This window comes from Mustela erminea, chromosome 16, assembly GCF_009829155.1.
Source record: "Mustela erminea isolate mMusErm1 chromosome 16, mMusErm1.Pri, whole genome shotgun sequence".
NCBI lineage: Eukaryota > Metazoa > Chordata > Mammalia > Carnivora > Mustelidae > Mustela > Mustela erminea.
Genome location: NC_045629.1, coordinates 82,106,745 through 82,124,482, shown reverse-complemented (window position 1 = coordinate 82,124,482; position 17,738 = coordinate 82,106,745). Strand labels below are relative to the sequence as shown.

The 17,738-nt window shown below is 51.5% G+C and overlaps 1 protein-coding gene and 1 non-coding gene across 2 annotated transcripts; one reads left to right on the top strand and one right to left on the bottom strand.

Moving 5' to 3' along the window:
- Positions 1–11,728: 11,728 nt before the first annotated feature.
- On the top strand, positions 11,729–11,832 carry LOC116575616. The gene has a single exon (XR_004279873.1). It is a non-coding gene; the product is annotated as a small nucleolar RNA U13 (small nucleolar RNA).
- A 2,203-nt stretch (positions 11,833–14,035) lies between these two features.
- CHRAC1 (chromatin accessibility complex subunit 1) lies at positions 14,036–17,385 on the bottom strand. Its single transcript, XM_032316695.1, has 3 exons — positions 17,117–17,385; positions 15,490–15,616; positions 14,036–14,812 (listed from the first exon to the last, which is right to left on the bottom strand). Exons 1-3 carry the CDS (start codon positions 17,261–17,263, stop codon positions 14,691–14,693), a joined length of 396 nt encoding a protein of 131 aa, XP_032172586.1. The 5' UTR covers positions 17,264–17,385; the 3' UTR covers positions 14,036–14,690.
- Between the last annotated feature and the right edge of the window lie 353 nt (positions 17,386–17,738).

The window sequence follows — 17,738 nt, the reverse complement described above, 5'->3', positions numbered from 1 at the left end:
ACTTTGGGAATCTGAAATTAGGTTAGTTTTCAGCCGTTTTTAGGATCATCTGGAACCATGTGTCTCGAAGGTGTGTTTCTGCTCCTTGCAGCAGGGTCCTGGCAGTCGGGCCGCTGGTGGTGCTCGCGGAAGAGGCAGACTCCCGGCTCTGGCTCTCCAGGGCTGGGGCTGGGCGTCTGTATTTTATACCGTCAGCCGAGGCTCCAGGGCTGCCTGAAGTCAGAGGGGTCCTCTCCCCCGAGCCCCGGGGGCCCAGCAGGGAGGAGCCGTGGGACAGCGTAGGCGGACTTCGCTAACACCCAGGAAAGATCGCGGGCTGATGGAAGATTAGACCTAAAATGTGTTTTATTGTTTTGAAGGAGGGGTTTTCCTTTTAGTGGGCCAAAGTCCTTTGAGAAGGGTACTTTTTATAGCCCTGTGCTTGTTTTATAAAACTTTTAATACTAAAAGCATTAATAGACCAAACGTCTCCAGCTAGGTAAGCTGCATACCTTTGTACACATCTGATGATTCAGAATTCAAATGGCTGTAGTTACAATTTCTCAGGTAAATAACTGGTTTCCCAAATTTCTACCAGTCCCCCCATTATTAGGATAAATTTTGAGACAGCATAAAACCTCAAAGTGCAGTAGACTAAGTCTGAGCCCTGTTCCCGAGGAAGCCAAAAGGGGCCCTTGCCCGTCTCTGACGACGCTTACTCCCACCCCAAGGGCTCCCTCGGCCCGCATGGCCCTGACAGGGCTCCCCGGCTCCTAGGGTCGCCCGAGGCTTGGGGCCCTCACAGAGGTGAGAGGTGTCTGTGTGCCCGCTTTGCCCTGCCCCCGCTGTTAAGTAAGGTGTGCCTTGCTTTAAGCAAACTGAATGTGAAAATTATGGTATAGAAACCTGGATTCATTTAAAAGAAAAACTGGGATTTCTCTCATCTCTTTAAAAAGATGTCTCCTGGTCAGACTCTCATACTGGTAGTCTCCTAGTCGATTTTAAATGTCACTTGAAGAAGAAGGACCCTTCCCAGCCCTTCCCCACTGTCCGTTCTGTCCGCTCCACCGTCGCCCCAGTGACAGAGCAATGAAGGAAGCCCAGGGGAGCCGCGGATGGCCGCCGTGTGTGGAAGCGCCCTTTGGTGACCCTGAGAGTCCGTCCTGTCCGTGTTCTCCGAGCTCAGACTTCCCTAGTTCCAATACCTTTTTGTAAAACTGGGCATACCTGTACTTTCTGAAAGGGATTGTTTGGTTTTGGTTTTGCGAAGTCTTTGCATACACGCTTGTGCTACAACATTGTAGGGTCTGCTCTGACATTGTAAGGTGACGTTGCTTTTTGGTAGTGTTGTCACACTCCCTTGGATGAATGTTTGCACTCTAGAGCCACAGGCGACCCCTGGCCACTGGGCGGGCTGGCCCGAGAGGGACGCGGCAGGAGCGGAGTGAGGTCCGCGTTCTGGGAGGTTGGCCGTGGTCACTGCCGTCACTGCCGTACACCCTGGTTACGGAGTGCTCTTTGGAAAAGACAGTTGAGTTCAGTTCCTACAGCAGGGCTTGGGGGGGTGGGGGGTTTTACTGATGTTATATTATATGTTATTTTTATTGTCGTTAAATGCAAATGTTGCTATTTATTTTTTTTCTTTCTGCTCTGGTTTGATTTGGCCGATGTGGATACCCCCAGTGCACATGGTACCTGATGGATATGATAGAAATTATTTTCCCCAACTTTTATAAATTGCCTAATGTTTACCTGCAAGTTTGCCGGATAATTTATTTTTGAAAGCCACAAATGTAATTTTTCTGGATGAATTGTTTTTCTTATATGTGCGGCAATGTAATTTTACATTGATCTGCAGGGTGATTTAAATTTTATTTTTACAAGGCAGTTTTTCAGTCAAATTCTATATTTGATACGATATGCTAAGGGTAGACCAGCCACGCGACCTGCAGTAGCTGGAACCCACACTGTCTCGGGGGGCCTGGGGGGCTGGGACGGCTTCTCTCGGTGGCTCGTCGTCGTCACAGAAGCACTTGGCTTGTTCCGGAGCCGTCAGGGTCTGGATGTGCTCCTTCAGCGGGACTGTGAGCTGGTGGACAGTTAAAAGGATTTTTCCTGGGCATTTTCCTATACCTAAGGCAGTTCCATTGGGAGGAGCTTTGGAAGCTGACACAATCCAGACAGTGGACAATCCCGTGGCCCAGAGAAGCCATAGCGATCTCCCTGTGACCTGACTCCTCTCTCGCGCTCACAAGGAAGGGACGTACAGTGAACAGAAACTTCTGCAGTGTTTGTGCGCCTCACTTTGAGAATGCAAATGTTTTTATTTATGTTTTAAGCCCTTCCCCAAAGTAACCGACAAGCTTCTCTCGAGCGGCCCTGCCCGCAGGCTCGGCTGCGGTGACGTGTTTCCCGTGTAGATGCGGTGCGCGTGTGCTCTCTGACGGGGCTGTCTGTGTGACACACACATGCGGACTCTTTTGTAAGGAAAATTTTCAGCTCCGGATAATTGCACTGATTTTTTTGACAACTTCCTTTTTATTGTGTCCAAGTTTGCATCTGCTGTACTTGCTTGAAATGAGTGTAAATAGATTTAGGTTAGCAACAAATGACGCGGACACAGCACGCCGCTCTGTCGCGGGGACCGCCGTGTTCTCAGTATTCCGTGTCGCAGCCGTGCGGGCTCCGCTCTGCCTCCGTAGCCGCGTGTCTGTGGACCGTTCATGAAGGACAAAGGAGCCTCGTGTTCTCGTTTCTCCGAAGGGAAGTTCGCAATCTGTTGAAAGGAGAGTCTGCTCTCCCCTTGAGGTCCGAAGATTGGATTTTAAAGGCTGCATTACAAATCCCGTGAACACTTTTTTGGTCTGTCTAACTCCTTGTGGTTTTCTGTGGCTTCTGAACGCGGCTCCTTCCAGTCCCCTCCAGCACCGGGCGGCCCGGGTAGGCGGCGTCTGTGCGGCCCGTGTGAACGGCCCGCGAGGGCCCCCTCGCCTCGCTCCGGTCCAGCCGTCATCCTGAAGCCATGAGATCACTGTGGTGTGTGTCTGAAGTGTCATTTGCGGCTTCACCCATAGAGGCTAGCGAGACCTGAAAGCCAGGCCTGGTGGTTTTTGCTAGATTAGAAGCACGTGCTCGAGCCCACCGTGTGCCCCTGTTTGCGGTCAGGCGAGCCAGAGTCAGACCCGAACTGCTCGTGGAGCGCTGACGCCATCGTGGTCCCTCCCTGATGCTTTTCTTTGGTTACGTTTTGCCATTTTATTGTCAAAAGTGAATGTATTGGCTTAGCCAAATCACTACAGAGGGTGGTTTCTACATACCTTTTAGTTTAAAAAATAAATAAATGCAGATAAAGGCTACCTCTGAATTCTCCATAGGTTCATGTTTGCTCTTATGCGTAGCTATCCACACTGAAAATAGCCAAAATGTTGCCTGTAAAAACTGAATGGTGACCATCTCTCTCTTCAGTTCTGGCTTGAAAATGTGTGTGCCATACTGTGACCTGAGGGCAGTCCCCCACTCCCCCTCGGAGGCATCAGAGGTGCACCGGGGACTTCTCGGGGCTGCCCAGCTCTGTAGCGTGGGGCTCTAAGCAGCCAGAGTGAAGAAGATGGAAAAGCCTCCCGCATGGTCCTGTTGGGCTGCTGGGAGCATCTCCATGCAGGGCCGTGGGTGGGGGAACCTTGCAACGGCCAGCTGTCCTGCCTGGCCCTCCACTTCCCTGTAAGAAAGCACTTTCTTCTCTGCTTTACTCATGAACGGGTGGAAAATGCCTCCTCTGCTCCCTTGTCCCTTTTATACACTCTGAAATCACGAAGGTGCTGAAACACCGACTCTCGTGCAAATAATGCGTCTAAAGTGGCTGTGTGGTTTCAAAAAACCACACAGTTGTAGCTGACCTTTGACTTTGGAACCTTGAGTTGCTCTCTCTCCCTGCTTAACCGTGATCTAATGTTCTGTTCAAGTCCAAGGCCCTTTGTTTGAAAGGAACACAGGGTCCGCAGCCAGCACTGAAGTAGGAGTTCCCACTGCCGGCACCCTGGGTCCTCGGAGGCTGACTTACGGGCAGTCTGCCCCGAGACAGACCATTAGCTCAGAATACCCCTCCTCGTGAGTAACCACTTGGCTGTCAGAATGTCCCTACCCCACGCACTGTGTGTGGGTCCGCCGGTGTCACCCTCTGCCTTCTTCATGTCTTGTCTTTAGGTTGTCTGTGTTCTCTCATCTTTGGAAGGTTCGAATTTGCTCCAGAACGCCTCCATCCGTTTGCTCTTAAATCCCCGAGGGACGGGCAGGTGGTTTTGCAGTTGGAGACATCTGGGTGCGCAGAGGTTGCTCTGCTGTCTCACCGGACATTCGTCAGACACTGACCTTGGCCCAGAGAGGTTCCAAATATAACATTACCTGCAAGTTTTTGCCTTCAGCAAAGTTGTTTTGGGTTTCATGCTACATGGCGTGCTTTACTTCTGAAAGAGCTAAGTGTCCTTTGCGGTCTTTCTAAGAATGTTCTGTACTTCTTCGGTTACTGTGTTCTGTCGATAGCATCCCACCCAGGATGCCCGGATGTGTAGGGTGGGTCTCCACAACATCTGCTGACCTGCTTCTGGAACTACTCGGGTGCTCTGGGCTGGCCTCATTTTTAACCCAAATCCCATTCAGGGTATGTCTGGGGACACTGCACAGTGGCTCTCTCCTTGATTCAGTAACATGAACTCTTGAACTCAGACCTACCCATCAGCTTGTTGCATCCCAGTCTCCAGAATCCTGGGGTGGGCCTCTTGCATCGTTTTTGCATTCGTGAAAAATTATTTGAAAAGAGGGAACTGAAGATTACTGGTGCTTTTGTTAACACTTTTCTCTTACTGGCTGATGTGAAGAATGTGGATGTGTTAACATCTTTAAATGCCCTTGGTGGTATGAGACCCATCCCTTTTTTGTGGGGGTGGGAGGAAGCTGAATTGTCTTCTATTTACAACCTCCTTGGATTTGAGTGGTTCAGAGTTAAAGCTAAAACACCAAATATTAACTCTTCACCCTCAAGTGTCTCCAGGAACTAGATGTTGAGGCTGCCCTCCATTAAGTAACTTCTGAATCAAGGTCCTTAAAACCCTGAGTTGATCCCAAGCACACCCCACACAACCGGGCGAGGGGGGGCGATGCAGGCTGACTGCTCGGCTCCTTGGCCCCACCTGGCAGAAGTAGGTTCTCGCACTGGGGAGCCGAGGCTCCTGGGAACTCCGGAGACTGCGGGAACAATCCCGGAGGGACAGGGGGGAGCAGGTCCCTGGTGCCACCCTGGAAGCAGGTGGCACCAGGCTTTCCTCTGGTCTCCATTGGTACCAGACTGAGCGTGTTCTGGAAGACCCAGTCTCAGCCTCTGTGCCTTTAAAGTCCGGTCCTCAGTGTCCTTTTGGAATCACACTGGGGCTGTGTTTTTAGTGGGAAGTAAGCCTGTACCGTTCCACTAGTCAGTCGTTGACCTTCTGCCTTTGAAGCCGGTCCGCTCCTCAGCTCCTGATTCGGTAAACTGTGATGCCGGCACTCTGTCTCGTGTCGGACAACGTGAGGTTCTCGTAGTCCCGGGACTTCCTTCCCAAGTCCATGTCTATTGGGATTCCAGGAAATCAGCGTAAGATCCATCTCTTGTTGTCGGGCATGGCCCGTGGCCATCAGCAGAACCTGGTGGTTTTGTCCTCAGTGTCACTCACCAAGCAGATTCCGTGTCCTGGAACTAGGTTTTTAGAAGAGGAACCGGAGTCGTGTCTCTGAGTTGCGTGTGGAGTCCTCAGACATAAGGTGCTAGTCAGTCCCCCTGTCCTTGTTTGGGGGCGCTTCCCGTTCCTGCCGCTCTGCTCTGTGCCGCGCGGGGAAGCTGCTGGGTGGGTGAGCGGCGCGCGGGGGACTGCCCTCTGGGACATGCCGAAGACACAGTTTTGATCTCTTCACTTTTCCAAGCCAACTTTGAGCAGTTTCTTGGCTGATGGTCGAATTTAAAAAACAAAACAAAACAAAACAAAAAACCACCCTTACCCATGAAGGGTCAGGGGGTGTCCCTGTCAAGGGATGATTTTATTGCTTTTAAGTGGGGGAAATAATCCAATATTGTTTACTTTAAAAATTCGTCGAAACTCACCCTTGGCGGCTCCTCTTGGCCCTTCCTTCCACCTTCTCTCCATTTTGAAAGGCAGACGTCTCCCTCGGCGGAGGTGCTGGCCGCAGAGGGGACGGCACATCGCTAATTTTGGTTCCTCTTCAAAGCCAAACATACACATGACCGAAATCCTGAAAGTACGTAGAGTTGAGCACTAAACTGAAATTTGAGTCCTGAGTTTGATAGTAGATTTTAATGTAGTTGTTGAAGGTATGAATTCATGTTTTATAACTGTAGAGGCAAGTGAGTTTTTACTTTTTTAAAAAGTTTTAAGAGAATAATTGTAAGTTTCTGTGCGGCAAAGTGGCTACTCATTAAATACAAGAAAAGAATGTAGTGTCTACATGCAGGTTTGTCTTACCTCTGGTACACTGCAGACGACTTACCTGATACATATTGAGGGCTTTTAACCCTGAGTTTTATCAACTTTTCTAGTTTCATTTTATTTTTATAAAATAATTGAAAAAGAACCAAAAATGAATTCAGAAGTTCCATAGATGGATCTTGCCCGTCTCCATTTCCCCCGCGATATAACAGTTTAGAAGATATTTTGAATCAAAATGTGTCGTGACCATTGAAAGTTTACTGTTTCCTAAGAAGCTGCGCGGCTCCAAGGGCGCCGGTGAGGCAGTGCCGTGCGCACCTGCCGTGGACTTGCCAGTGGCTGCGTGGCCGGCTGCTCGCGACCGCGTCCTGTGCTTGTGAAGAAACCGTGCGGTGCTGTTTTGGAGATTGGAAGTTCCTGTATGAACTAGGTTTCTATACATTGGCCTCTCTGTGTAACTTCCCATTTGCTACATGAATTGTACAACTCGTTATAAAACTACAGTACTTGCTAAATACACTTCTGAGGCTTCCGTCCTTGTCTCTCGTTCCGTACCATTCCGTGTTGAGGATGTCCAATGCCTACATGACGCTAGGTGGTGGCGCCACTGTAACTCAAGCCTTAATCAGATGTTAAAATTGTAAGTTTCAGAGTATGCAAAAATAGCAGGCGGTGAGTTTAAACTGTTCCCATCAAGGTGCTGTATCATGATTCAAGCCGTCTTTCTCCAGGGTTACAAAGGGAAGCTCCCAGTGACCCAGAGCGCTCGTTCGCTCTTCTCGTGCGCGCCCTGGTCCGGCTTGGCTGTTACCGCTGCTTGATGGAAACGGACCGTTGTGCATTTCTGTGGCAGTCAGTCAAGAAGACCTATTCTGAAAGTCGAGAGACTTTTTCAGGGTTACTTCTAGAGGTTTGGTTTTTTCCCTCCAGTCTGAGATTTACCTGTGGCCGATGGAGAGTGTGATTGGGCATAAATATTCCTTGCTACCCTGCTCACGTTCTGAGGTTTCTTCAGGTAGTGGCCGCCTGCCATCGCTTCTGCATAGGATTCTATGGATTTTGGTTTTTGTAAAAGCATCTTAAATTTAGACGTAAAATGGAGGGGACCCAGCTTTCTTTACAATGTGGATCTACCTCAGTTAAACAGTTGGGTGCTATTTACTAAGTCTGTCAAATTAAATTGGAAAAAGTAACCAAACAGCAAGCTAGAACGCCACACAAAGCTTGAAATCATAATTTCCGTTTATTTAATAATAGTCTTATTTATTTTGTGCCTTTTGTGTTGAATCCTAATGCATTGGGGAAAAAATCAGTATGAAATGAAATATTTTCCTATTGCAGGTGGGGAGAAAAGCCCAATTGCCCGTGGACTTGGATAGGTTCCCCCAGCCAGCTAGTCATGTCTGTTAAAATCCCAACTGCCCTCTTGTGAAAAGAAATGGTGTCCAAGAGCAAATTAACATTTTACAAACAAATTCCAAACTTTCTATGCATATACCAACAGCTCTCTCTTCATTCTTTGTGCCAATGAAGGGGCAGCCACGAACAGCTCGCGCGCACCCTTCCCGCGGCAGGTTCGGCCATCAGCGCCCCCTTCTTCCCCTGGCGAACCGTGTACGTTTGTTTGCCGCGCAGCCCACCTCTCCTGGTGGAGGTGCTGGTGCCCGCGGGCAGCCGGAGGGGTTGGGGGTGCAGGCGCCAGCTGGAAACGGGGGAGGCCTGCACTCAGCAGCAGGCCCGGGGTCGCCGTGAGTCAGGCAAGCTTTCTGGCAGGTGAGGCACGAAGGCAGGAGATGGATGACTTTCCACGCTTTTATATTTGGCAGTTTACAATTCTAGACTTTTCCTACTCTGGTGATCTTTTTTAACTTAATTCTTTGGAGGTAACACAATATTTTGGAGTCTTAAGAATTTGATTTTATACCAATAAGAAATAACCAGTAGGGCTCTTTCCTGTAGTACATAGTTTTACTATTTTAAAGAGATCTCTGAATTTTACAAGAGAACCAACATTCCTTAGTGGCAAAACTCTGAAAGTCGATTTGGGAGGCTTTTTGCTGCAGGATCTTGGAACATGGGCTGCTTCTAGTTGAGTGCTTTTCCCTGTCGCGCGCCCCTCGGGTCAGTGCTTGAGCCCCGTTCGCAGACTCGCCCCCTCTCGTATGCTGCATACACAGATCCGCATTGTTGCACTTTCTCGGTAGTGACGAGTGCCCCGCGGTCGGCTCACCAGTCAGCATTTTGTTCTTTGACCTAACAAGAGTACTTTGGGGCAGGGGATGAAATTTATATAGGTACCTCAAGAAAAAGAACCTGAATATGCTGCATTTTGTTTCTTTAGCTTTTATATGTAGCATTTTGTTTTGCTCTTATTTTGTTTTTAGATCTATGCTTTTTGGACCCCTATAGACTGTTGAAAGAAATTTTAAAGTTACTCTTGTCTGGATACAGTATCCTTTGTTTTTGTCTTTTTAACTTCAGTATCTGGTTCAAAGGTTGCCCACCAGTAGAATACTACTCTACCCAAATATACCTGAGAAAAAGGGTACCGTGTGTGCAAGCAGACAATAATGTTCCCAGTCCTTTCTGTTCATGCTGCTTTCTTAATTCTTTTCACCATGTCATCAAGAGGTTTGGAGAACTTCTTCCTAAGGTCGGACTTAGACACGATGGCATCTGAATGTTTTCAACACAGACCTCACAGAATTGCCATTGAGTAAGTAGCATGAGCCTCAGGGGATCCCCGGCGTCAGGCAGCCGGATGGCTCTGGTCTCCGAGGAGCCCGTCTCGGCGCTCCGCCATCCCCAGCACTCGCCCGCACCCAGCTGCCGGGGAGTGGTCTGGACTCACGAACGGTAGAACTGGTGCAGAGAGCTAAAGGCTGAGACACGGAGCATCTATTGTCGTGTTTGAGCTTCGCTGGGTCCTTTCGAGTTTGTCTTACAGCTTACTAGGTTAAGTAGTTTGCACTATTTTTGCAATAAAGTCATGGAAAACCTAACAGTTACTTGTTTTGTTTCTTACCGTGTGTATATAAACTAATACTAAAGTTTGGCATAGTGTTTTTTCACCTCCTTACATAACCCTTAACATGCACAGAATGCTGTAAATCTGATAAAATATGATGTGAATGATATTTTATAAAGTTATTTTGTATGGTGTCAATTTTGTTTTGCCTCATAGTATGTCAGCAAAAAATAAAATAAAATTCCTCGTATTTACAGCTGCCTGTCCCCAAGATCTTCAGTTATTTGCAGATTGATTTGGGTACTTCCTTCTGTACAGGTGAAGAGTCCAGGCTTCCGGGGCCGGGGGGAAAGGTGGGGGGCTGCCCTCCAGGATGGATGTCTAGAAGCCTGGTCTGCAAGTACCCGACCTATTCCTTGAACTGTGTGTTCAGAAGAGCTGGGCATTACTCCCTGAGAATTTGGGTTTGGGGATGAAAACCAGAGGAATGAATTAGAACAAAGTGGTATCTAGGAGGACGGGGTGTTTCTACTTTAGCAGCCACGAGGGTTCGCATCCTGGTGGGGCACGACTCCCTCCGCCCAGGCTGGGGTTACACGTACTCCTACCGCTCTGCAGTCCCTGGTGGCCTCACGCTGGGCTGTCGGTAACCACTGTGCACCTCTGCACTGTGAAAAGTACGTGCTGTTGGGAAAGGAGGGTTGGACTTAAGCCAAAAAATGGCTGAGAACCCTAGGGTGCATGAACCCTGTTGGTAAAGCAGGCCAACTCTTTGTTCTTGCTGAAAGCGATTTCCTGATTTTTAATAGTATGTATTAATTACAGAGAATGTGACAATTCAGATGAACATGAAGACGAAATTTTACATTATGTATAATCACAACACTGACAGGTAATTCTTTAGATTTCTGGTATATTTTGTTCTGGTCTTTGTTTTTTTCTAACAAAATGAAGTTCTTCCACCCCACCCCTTGCCTAAGACAGCCAGGACCCAGTACTTCTCAGTAACTAAAACCCACACAGCACCCCGGTGCCACTGGCCATGGGACATGCTAGCCGAAATGGAAAGAATATGATGAGAGATCTATGACGTCTTTACTTAATACATATGGGCTCCCTTTGTGACATTCTTGCTGTCTAATTAAACTATGATGGCAGGCACCTGGCTGCCTTGATGGGTTGGGTGTCCGACTCCTGGTTTCGGCTCAGGTCCTGCTCTCAGGGTGGGTGAGGTTGAGCCAAGACGGGCTCCGTGCTCAGCTGGGAGTCAGCTTGAGTTTCTCTCCCTCCCCCTCTCCCTGCTTGGTCTCTCTCTCTAACAAATCTTTTTTTTTTTTTTTTTTGGAAGATTTTATTTATTTATTTGACAGAGATCACAAGTAGGCAGAGATAGGCAGAGAGAGGAGGAAGCAGGTCTCCCTGCTGAGCAGAGATCCCGATGCAGGACTTGATCCCAGGACCCTGAGATCATGACCTGAGCCGAAGGCAGAGGCCTTAACCCACTGAGCCACCCAGGCGCCCTCTCTCTAACAAATCTTAAGGAAACTATACAATGGTGTTACATGAATTAGGAGAAAACTTCAGAAGAGAAAGCTCCTGACTAGAGGATGTTATGCTCCACAGACAACAAGGAGCCAGTAGCAGGAGGGATAGAAGGTTCACATAGGAAGAATAGGCTGCAAAGGGCGAACTAAGGTCAGTGTGAAGGGTCTTGAATGCCATGTTGAGAGTGTACCCACACGGCATGAGGGGCAAGTGCTCTTTTTTGAGCTGCGTGGTCCCGTGAAGACGGCAGTCCGAGGTTTGAATCTCAGTTCCAGCACGTCCTAGGTATGCCCTGGACCAGTGCCGTAGCCTGAGCGCCCGTCCCCTTCTTTTAAAGTACGGACACTTCACAAGCTCACGGGAGGATTACACGGAAAGGTACACAATATTAGAAGAGGTGTGGCCCCCAGGAACCACTTTAATAATCAGCTACTTTTCACATTTCTGACTAGGAAAGATGAATGTTCATAAAATGTCTTGGTAACCTGATAGCAGCAGAGAAGAGGGAAACAGCTCTAGAGACGGGAGACACCGGTTAGCAAGGGGCCGTTAACAGGTGGGCGCGTGGCTCAAGGACCCAAGCAGGGAACCTCCCTAGATAACCCAAACTGAAGTGCCCAGGTTGGGGTAAGAATGCTGCACCTGCCTACACGCAGGAAACGCTACTGTTCTGGGGATTTCTTACACAGCATGTTACTGGAGGCATACATACTAGAGGCCATGCATGGATTTAAAAAGGTAAGATTTAAAAATAATTGCTTAGATCCTTTTGTAGTTCATAAGCGTGATGACTGGGTGTTCACAGTCTTGTGTGACATGTGCCTCCCTCAAACCTTGTTCCGACCTTGGCACATTACCCATCTGATGTGTAAAAAAAAATAAAAATAATAATTGCTTAAACAGAAACAAAAATGAAATACAATAGAGAGGGCACCTGAGTGTCTGAGTCTTGATCTCAGCTCAGGTCTCCATCTCAGGGCTGGAGTTCACACACACCCCCCACCCGCGCTGGGCTCCATGCAGGGCGTGGAGCCTACTTAAAAGAATTAAGACACACAGAGAAGATCTTTGCAACTTTGGGTCTGATGACACGGTTTTAGTATATGTGCTGCCGAAGCGAGCACTGATGACACGGTTTTAGATACAAGAAAAGCATGGTCCCCAGAGGAAAAAACTGATCAACTGGACTTCCTCAAAATTAAGAACTTCTCAGAGAGAAATAATAACTTCTGTTCTTTGAAAGATACTGTCAAGAGAAGGAAAAGATAAGCAATAGACTGGGAGAAAACATTTGCAAATCTCATGATCTAGCAAAGGGACTGTATTCAGAAGACAAAATTCTCAAGACTCAACAAAAAGAAAACCCAATAAAAAGATGGGCAAAAGATTTGGACACTTAACCAAAGAAAATACGGTAAATAAGCAAATAAAAAAAAGATGCTCTACATTTGTCATTACAGAAATGCAAAATTAAAGCCTACCCCCATGAAAATGGCTAAAATTAAAAAACTACCAATTTTGCAGATGATGCAGAGCAGCTGAAACTTGAACTTTACTGCTGGTGGGAATGCAGAACAGTAGCGCCGCTGGAGTTTGGCAGTTTCTTACGGACTTCAATACACAATTCCACTCCTCAGCATATATACTCAAGCATGTCCAAGTACACATCCTTTGTTCACACAAAACCTGTACACGAATGTTTCTAGGGCTTTACCTGTGATCATCAACACTGGAAACCCAAAGTGGGATTTATTTGTCAATCATTTGTCGATTATAGTGGGAGAAACACACTTCTCTAAAGCCGTACCATGGGAGCCTACTCAGCAGGAAGGAGTGGGGCCTGCGGTAACCTGAATCTCCCTGGCGTTCCGTGTCACCAAACAAAAGCTGTACGGAATTCCACTGACATGGGAAGGCAGGTCAGCAAAGCGGTCTGGGAGCCAGGGCCAACCCACTGCCTTTCCGTACAGCCTGTAAGCTTAAGAATGGCTTTTACATTATTTACATTCTTAAATGTTTCAAGAAGATCAAAAGAACATTTCATGCTTCATGAAGATGCTAGGATCCAAATTTCAGCGTCCAGAACCGAAGCCTCTGACATGCAGCCGGACTCCCTCCCGCCCATACGCAGCGTGTCTACTACAGTGCCACAGTCCACAGCTGTGACAGGCGAGACAGCCCACACACCTTACAATGTTTTCTCCGTGACCCTTTCCAGAAAAAGTCTGTCAACTTCTATATGGGTAAAGAAAAGCTCAGTGGTTGCCCAGGTGAAGTGTTGGAGTGAGTATGACCAGGAGGGAATTTGAGGGGAGGCCATACAACCGTTGAGTCTTGGGGTGTTTACACAACTCTGCCTCTGTCAAAGCTCAAAACTCTATCAAAGTGTGGGTTTTTAAAAAATTTAACACATTTAAAAACAAGAGGAACAGAAATGACAGTGGCTGCCTGGGGACAAGGGAAGGGACGCTGGAGGGACAAGGCGGCATCTGGGTGACGGAACCGTCCCATATATCGATACTTACATAACCAACAAAACGGACACTAAAGGAGGATTTTACTAGATGTAAACTATAACTCAAGTCTTCTAAAAAAGAGAGAGACTAAAGAGACAGGAGCCAAAAATTTATTCTATTTAGGAAAAAAAGTTTTCTCACAAGTTTCCTCTTGTGAACAGTAAAGACAGTTACTTTGGTTATAAAGAAAGGAAGAGTAAAAGGAGAGGTTTTGTTTTTTGTTTTTTTAAGATTTTATTTACTTACTTGAGAGAGAGCAGGGGCAGAGGGAGAGGGGGAGGGAGCAGCAGACAGCAGGAGCCCAACAAGAGCTCAATCCCAGGACCCCGGATCATGACCTGAGCTGAAGGCAGATGCTTAACCGACAGCCACCCAAGGTGCCCCGAGAGACTGTCAATATACAAAATGTTTTAAAATGTTTTGAGGAAAATATGAATTGTGTAAGACTGATGATTCACAGACCTGTACCCCTGAAACCAATAATACACTATGTTAATAAAAAATATATGCTTATTCAAAGGTAGTATTTCTTTTTGTATTTGATTTAATTATGATTTTTTTTTCCTCTGGGAATAAGTGCTAGAAATGTTTATTTTTAAATTTTGCAGAACTCTCAGGTAATAAGACATCAGAACAACCGAGCTCTAAAACTAGTTCCACAACGCATTTACTATAAAACAACAGCTTCTAATAAAGAAATTTATTTCTTTACAGTTAATAAAATTGCAGTATTTGAACAAATTGTCTGATTTTCAAATGTAACGTTTATCACCCATAAACTATGTATTTAGCTCAAACTACATCTGGTTGTTTACAAGGATTTCCAAATATACATCTAGGAATTTACACAACTGGTTTCTAGAAGCTCTTCAAAATCTATCTGTAAATTAAAAAGAGAAGCAAAATTGTCTGTCTCTACAGCTTACAGCTGCATTAGATCAGCGGTCAGGGCCTGGGTGTACAGGCAGCTCTCGGTGCCCCCATGCGCCCGAGCCTCAGAGAGAGGCTGCTGTCTGGGCCACCTTCCTTCTGGCCGTTCATGGTGTGGGCACATCAGGTGCTCTATCTTAGCCAGGAAGGAACCCAATGTACTTAAGTCTCTGGGAAGTCAGGTGTCTGAGGTCACACAGCGTTGTGCTTGCTTCCACGCAGCGCTGCTAATCCAGGAGGAACTCGGCAGGCCGACTTCTCGCGCACCTCCTGTTTGGTCTAGGATTCTGCTCCGTCCCCGTCATTCCCGTCACCGCTGTCATTCTCCTCCTCGTCCTCGTCCCTCTTCTCTTTAAGCATTTTCAGATATTTACTAGCTAAAATCTTCTTCGGTAATATATCTTAAAAACATAAAGCTAACATCAGCAACTGGTTTTGGCACACCAGGAACACAGCAATGCAAATTTCAAAATATGCTAGTTCCTCCTTTGCGCTCTGAGGTTCCAAAACAAGACAAAATTCTGACCACACTTCTGGGTGAAACAGTAGGGAACGAGCAAGCACTGCCTCCTGACTAATGCTGAAGACCTGTTTCCCTCCACCGACTGCAAACCACGCGCTCCTGGATGTGCTGGTGGGGACTGAGCGAGTCTGCTCAAACTACCCGAGACAAGCCCGCTGGGCCTGGGGGCAGATTTAGGCCCCTTCCAGCTGTGGCCCACACAGCTTGTGCACAACAGCTACTAGTCTCCGTTTCCCGGGCCAAGCAGACCAGCCCAGAGTTCCCCCTTCAGTGTAAGGGGTCTGGGGGTGGGTAGGCCGGGCTCACCCAGCCCCCCACCAGCCAAACGTCCTTGTGCGGGTGTTGGCTTCACCGCCATCCTAGGGGACCTGCACTGCGCACACACTGACAAAGCTAAAACTGTCTTCCTGTGCCCGCTCACGGTAAGCTTCGGCACCCAGAGAAAGCAGGGGTGGTGGTTGGGGGGGGTGTCTTTCAGTGACAGCAGGGAAAAGGCGAAGACGGCTGTAAACGACCCTGTGCCGTTCTCACCAGAATGTTGCAGAGGCTGCGTACCTGCGAGAAACTGGAAAGTCTCCGACTCCTCCGCGGTCTTGGACAGGTCGGTGTAGGTGAGGGCCTTCCTCTCCCGCCCGCTGCCGCGTCGGTAGGAGCAGGCGGCGAGGTGCTGCACGAAGAGCTCCTAAACACAGTGAACGAGAAGGCAGGATGCTCCGGGAACTTACCGCAGGACGCGACCCGCGGACCGCAGAGGGCTGCGGCTTCTACCTCCGGGGGTCGGTGGGGAAGCGGAACAGGTCGGAGAGAAAGCAAGGCTGCCTCCGAGATGGCAGGAAGCAGGCATTGCCCTAACGCTACTCGAGATTCCTGAGCTAAGGGGGACATTTAAAGGTCACGCAACAGGAATCAGCAATGTCCAGCAGCAGTTGTTTCTGAAGGAGCAGAAGAGCGCTCCGAGCTCTGGGCCGGGAACGCGCCTCCGCGGTCTAACGGCGCCGCGCCGAGGGCTGCGCGCAACAGCCGAGCTCCGAGACCGGGACTGACCGCGGCTCTGGGCGCCCCAGCCCGCGCCGGGCCCCCGCCAGTCCCGTCAGTGCGACGTGCGGGCCGGGCCCCGCCTTCGGTCTCGGACGAGCGGGCACAGGGAGCCCGGGCACCCCCGGACCACCGGCGACGGGGAGCCCGCCCCGTCCGGCCCCGGGGACGGCTCCCGCGCCTCCCAGAGGCCGGCACTGCGTGGTACCCCGACAGCTGAGTCACTGGGTTCTACCCTAGCCCCGCGACGGTGACACAGAAAGGCGGCTCCGGCCGGAACCACGCGAGGCCCGCCCGCCCCCCGCAGGGAACCGGCCCAGCGGCGCAGGGCGGCGTCCAAGGGCGGAGTGTGCGGCCCCCGCCGCGGCCCCGACGGCCCAGGGCGGTCCCGCAGGGGCCCGGCCCCCGCCAGACCGAACCGCCCCGCCAGCTCCGGGCGCACCCAGGAGGCCCTGAAAGTACCGGGGACGCCGCGCTCGGCTGCGGGGACGGGGCGCGAGCGGCGGGCCGGGCGGTCCCCCCGGGGCCCTCGCCGGGAGCCCTGGCCAGGCTCTGCGGCCCCGGCTTTGCTGACACGCCGGGAGGAGACGTCGCGGGACACCGGCGTCAGCCCGCGTCAGCCCGCGCCGCCACTCGAGCCCGACGCGAGGGACGGCGGGAACGGCGCGGTGGGCGGGACCGAGGGCGCGCAGGGGAGGACGGGAGCTGCGCGGGGCCAGGCGGCGCCGCGGAGAAACAGGTGGGTACGCCAGAGGCGCGCGAAGGCGGACGTGAGCGGCGCGGTGGGCGGGGCGGAGGGCGCGCGGGGGAGGGCGGGAGCGGCGTGCGGGGGGCGGGGCGGAGGGCGCGCAGGGGAGGACGGGAGTCGCGCGCGGAGCGCGCGGCGCAGCAAGCCGCGACGAGTGGGTGGGCCAAAGGCGCGCGAGGGAGGGCGGGAGCGGCGCGGCGGGCGCGCGCGCCGAGGGAGGGGACCCGGGCGCGTCATGGAGGGCGCGCGCACCGCGATCCCGCGGGGGCGGCCGGCGGCGCGCGGGCCGAGGGGGGCACCGGCGGCGCGGCGGAGCCCGGGGGGGGGGGGGGCAGGGAGGGCGCGACGGTTCCGGGCGGCCCCCGGGCCCCCCCGTCCTCCCCGCGCCGCCCGCCTCACCGTGGCCTTGGCCGTGAGCACCAGCGCCTCCTGGTTGATGCTGGACACCTCGGGGGAGCTCTTCATGATGACCCGGATGCGGGACAGGGGCAGCGACACGAGCCGCGGCTCCCCGCACTTGTCCCGGCCCGCGACCGCGTCCGCCATCTTCGCGCCCCGCCCCGCGGCGGCCGCCGGACCCGCCGCGAGGCAGGCAGGCGGCCGGCCCGGAGTGTGCGGGAGCGGCGTCCCGCTGCCCCGTGGGAGTTGTAGTGTCGGCGCGGCGCGGCGGCGGGGGCGGGCGGCCGCCCTTCCGGGGCCGGACTACAAGCCCCGACATGCCGCGCGCCGAAGGGCGGCCGGCGGGGCGGTGCTGCCGAGGCCCGCGAGCCGCCTTCCCGCCGGCGGCCTGCGGCGTGCGGGGCCGGGGCCCGGGGCGCGGGGCCCGGCCTGCGTGCGGGGAGCCCCGTGTCGGCCCGGGGACGGCGGTCGCGGCCTAGCCGCTGCCGGCCGGTGCGCTGAGGGAAGCGGTCGGGGAGGGCACGGGGAGGGCTGCCCGGGATCCGTCCGGCCGCCGGAGGTCGTGAGTAAGAGGCGGGGGCGCCGTGGGGGGGCGTCCTCAGCTCGGCCCGGGCCTGGCCCT

What these genes read in the sequence shown, in the direction of transcription:
- CHRAC1 (XM_032316695.1), bottom strand. Translation starts at nt 17,263, where the DNA reads ATGGCGGACGCGGTCGCGGGCCGGGACAAGTGCGGGGAGCCGCGGCTC. An exon ending in TGCTCACGGCCAAGGCCACG is followed by an intron (nt 15,617 to 17,116) that starts GTGAGGCGGGCG and finishes CACTGTGTTTAG; the next exon opens with GAGCTCTTCGTGCAGCACCT. An exon ending in GACTTTCCAGTTTCTCGCAG is followed by an intron (nt 14,813 to 15,489) that starts GTACGCAGCCTC and finishes TATGTTTTTAAG; the next exon opens with ATATATTACCGAAGAAGATT.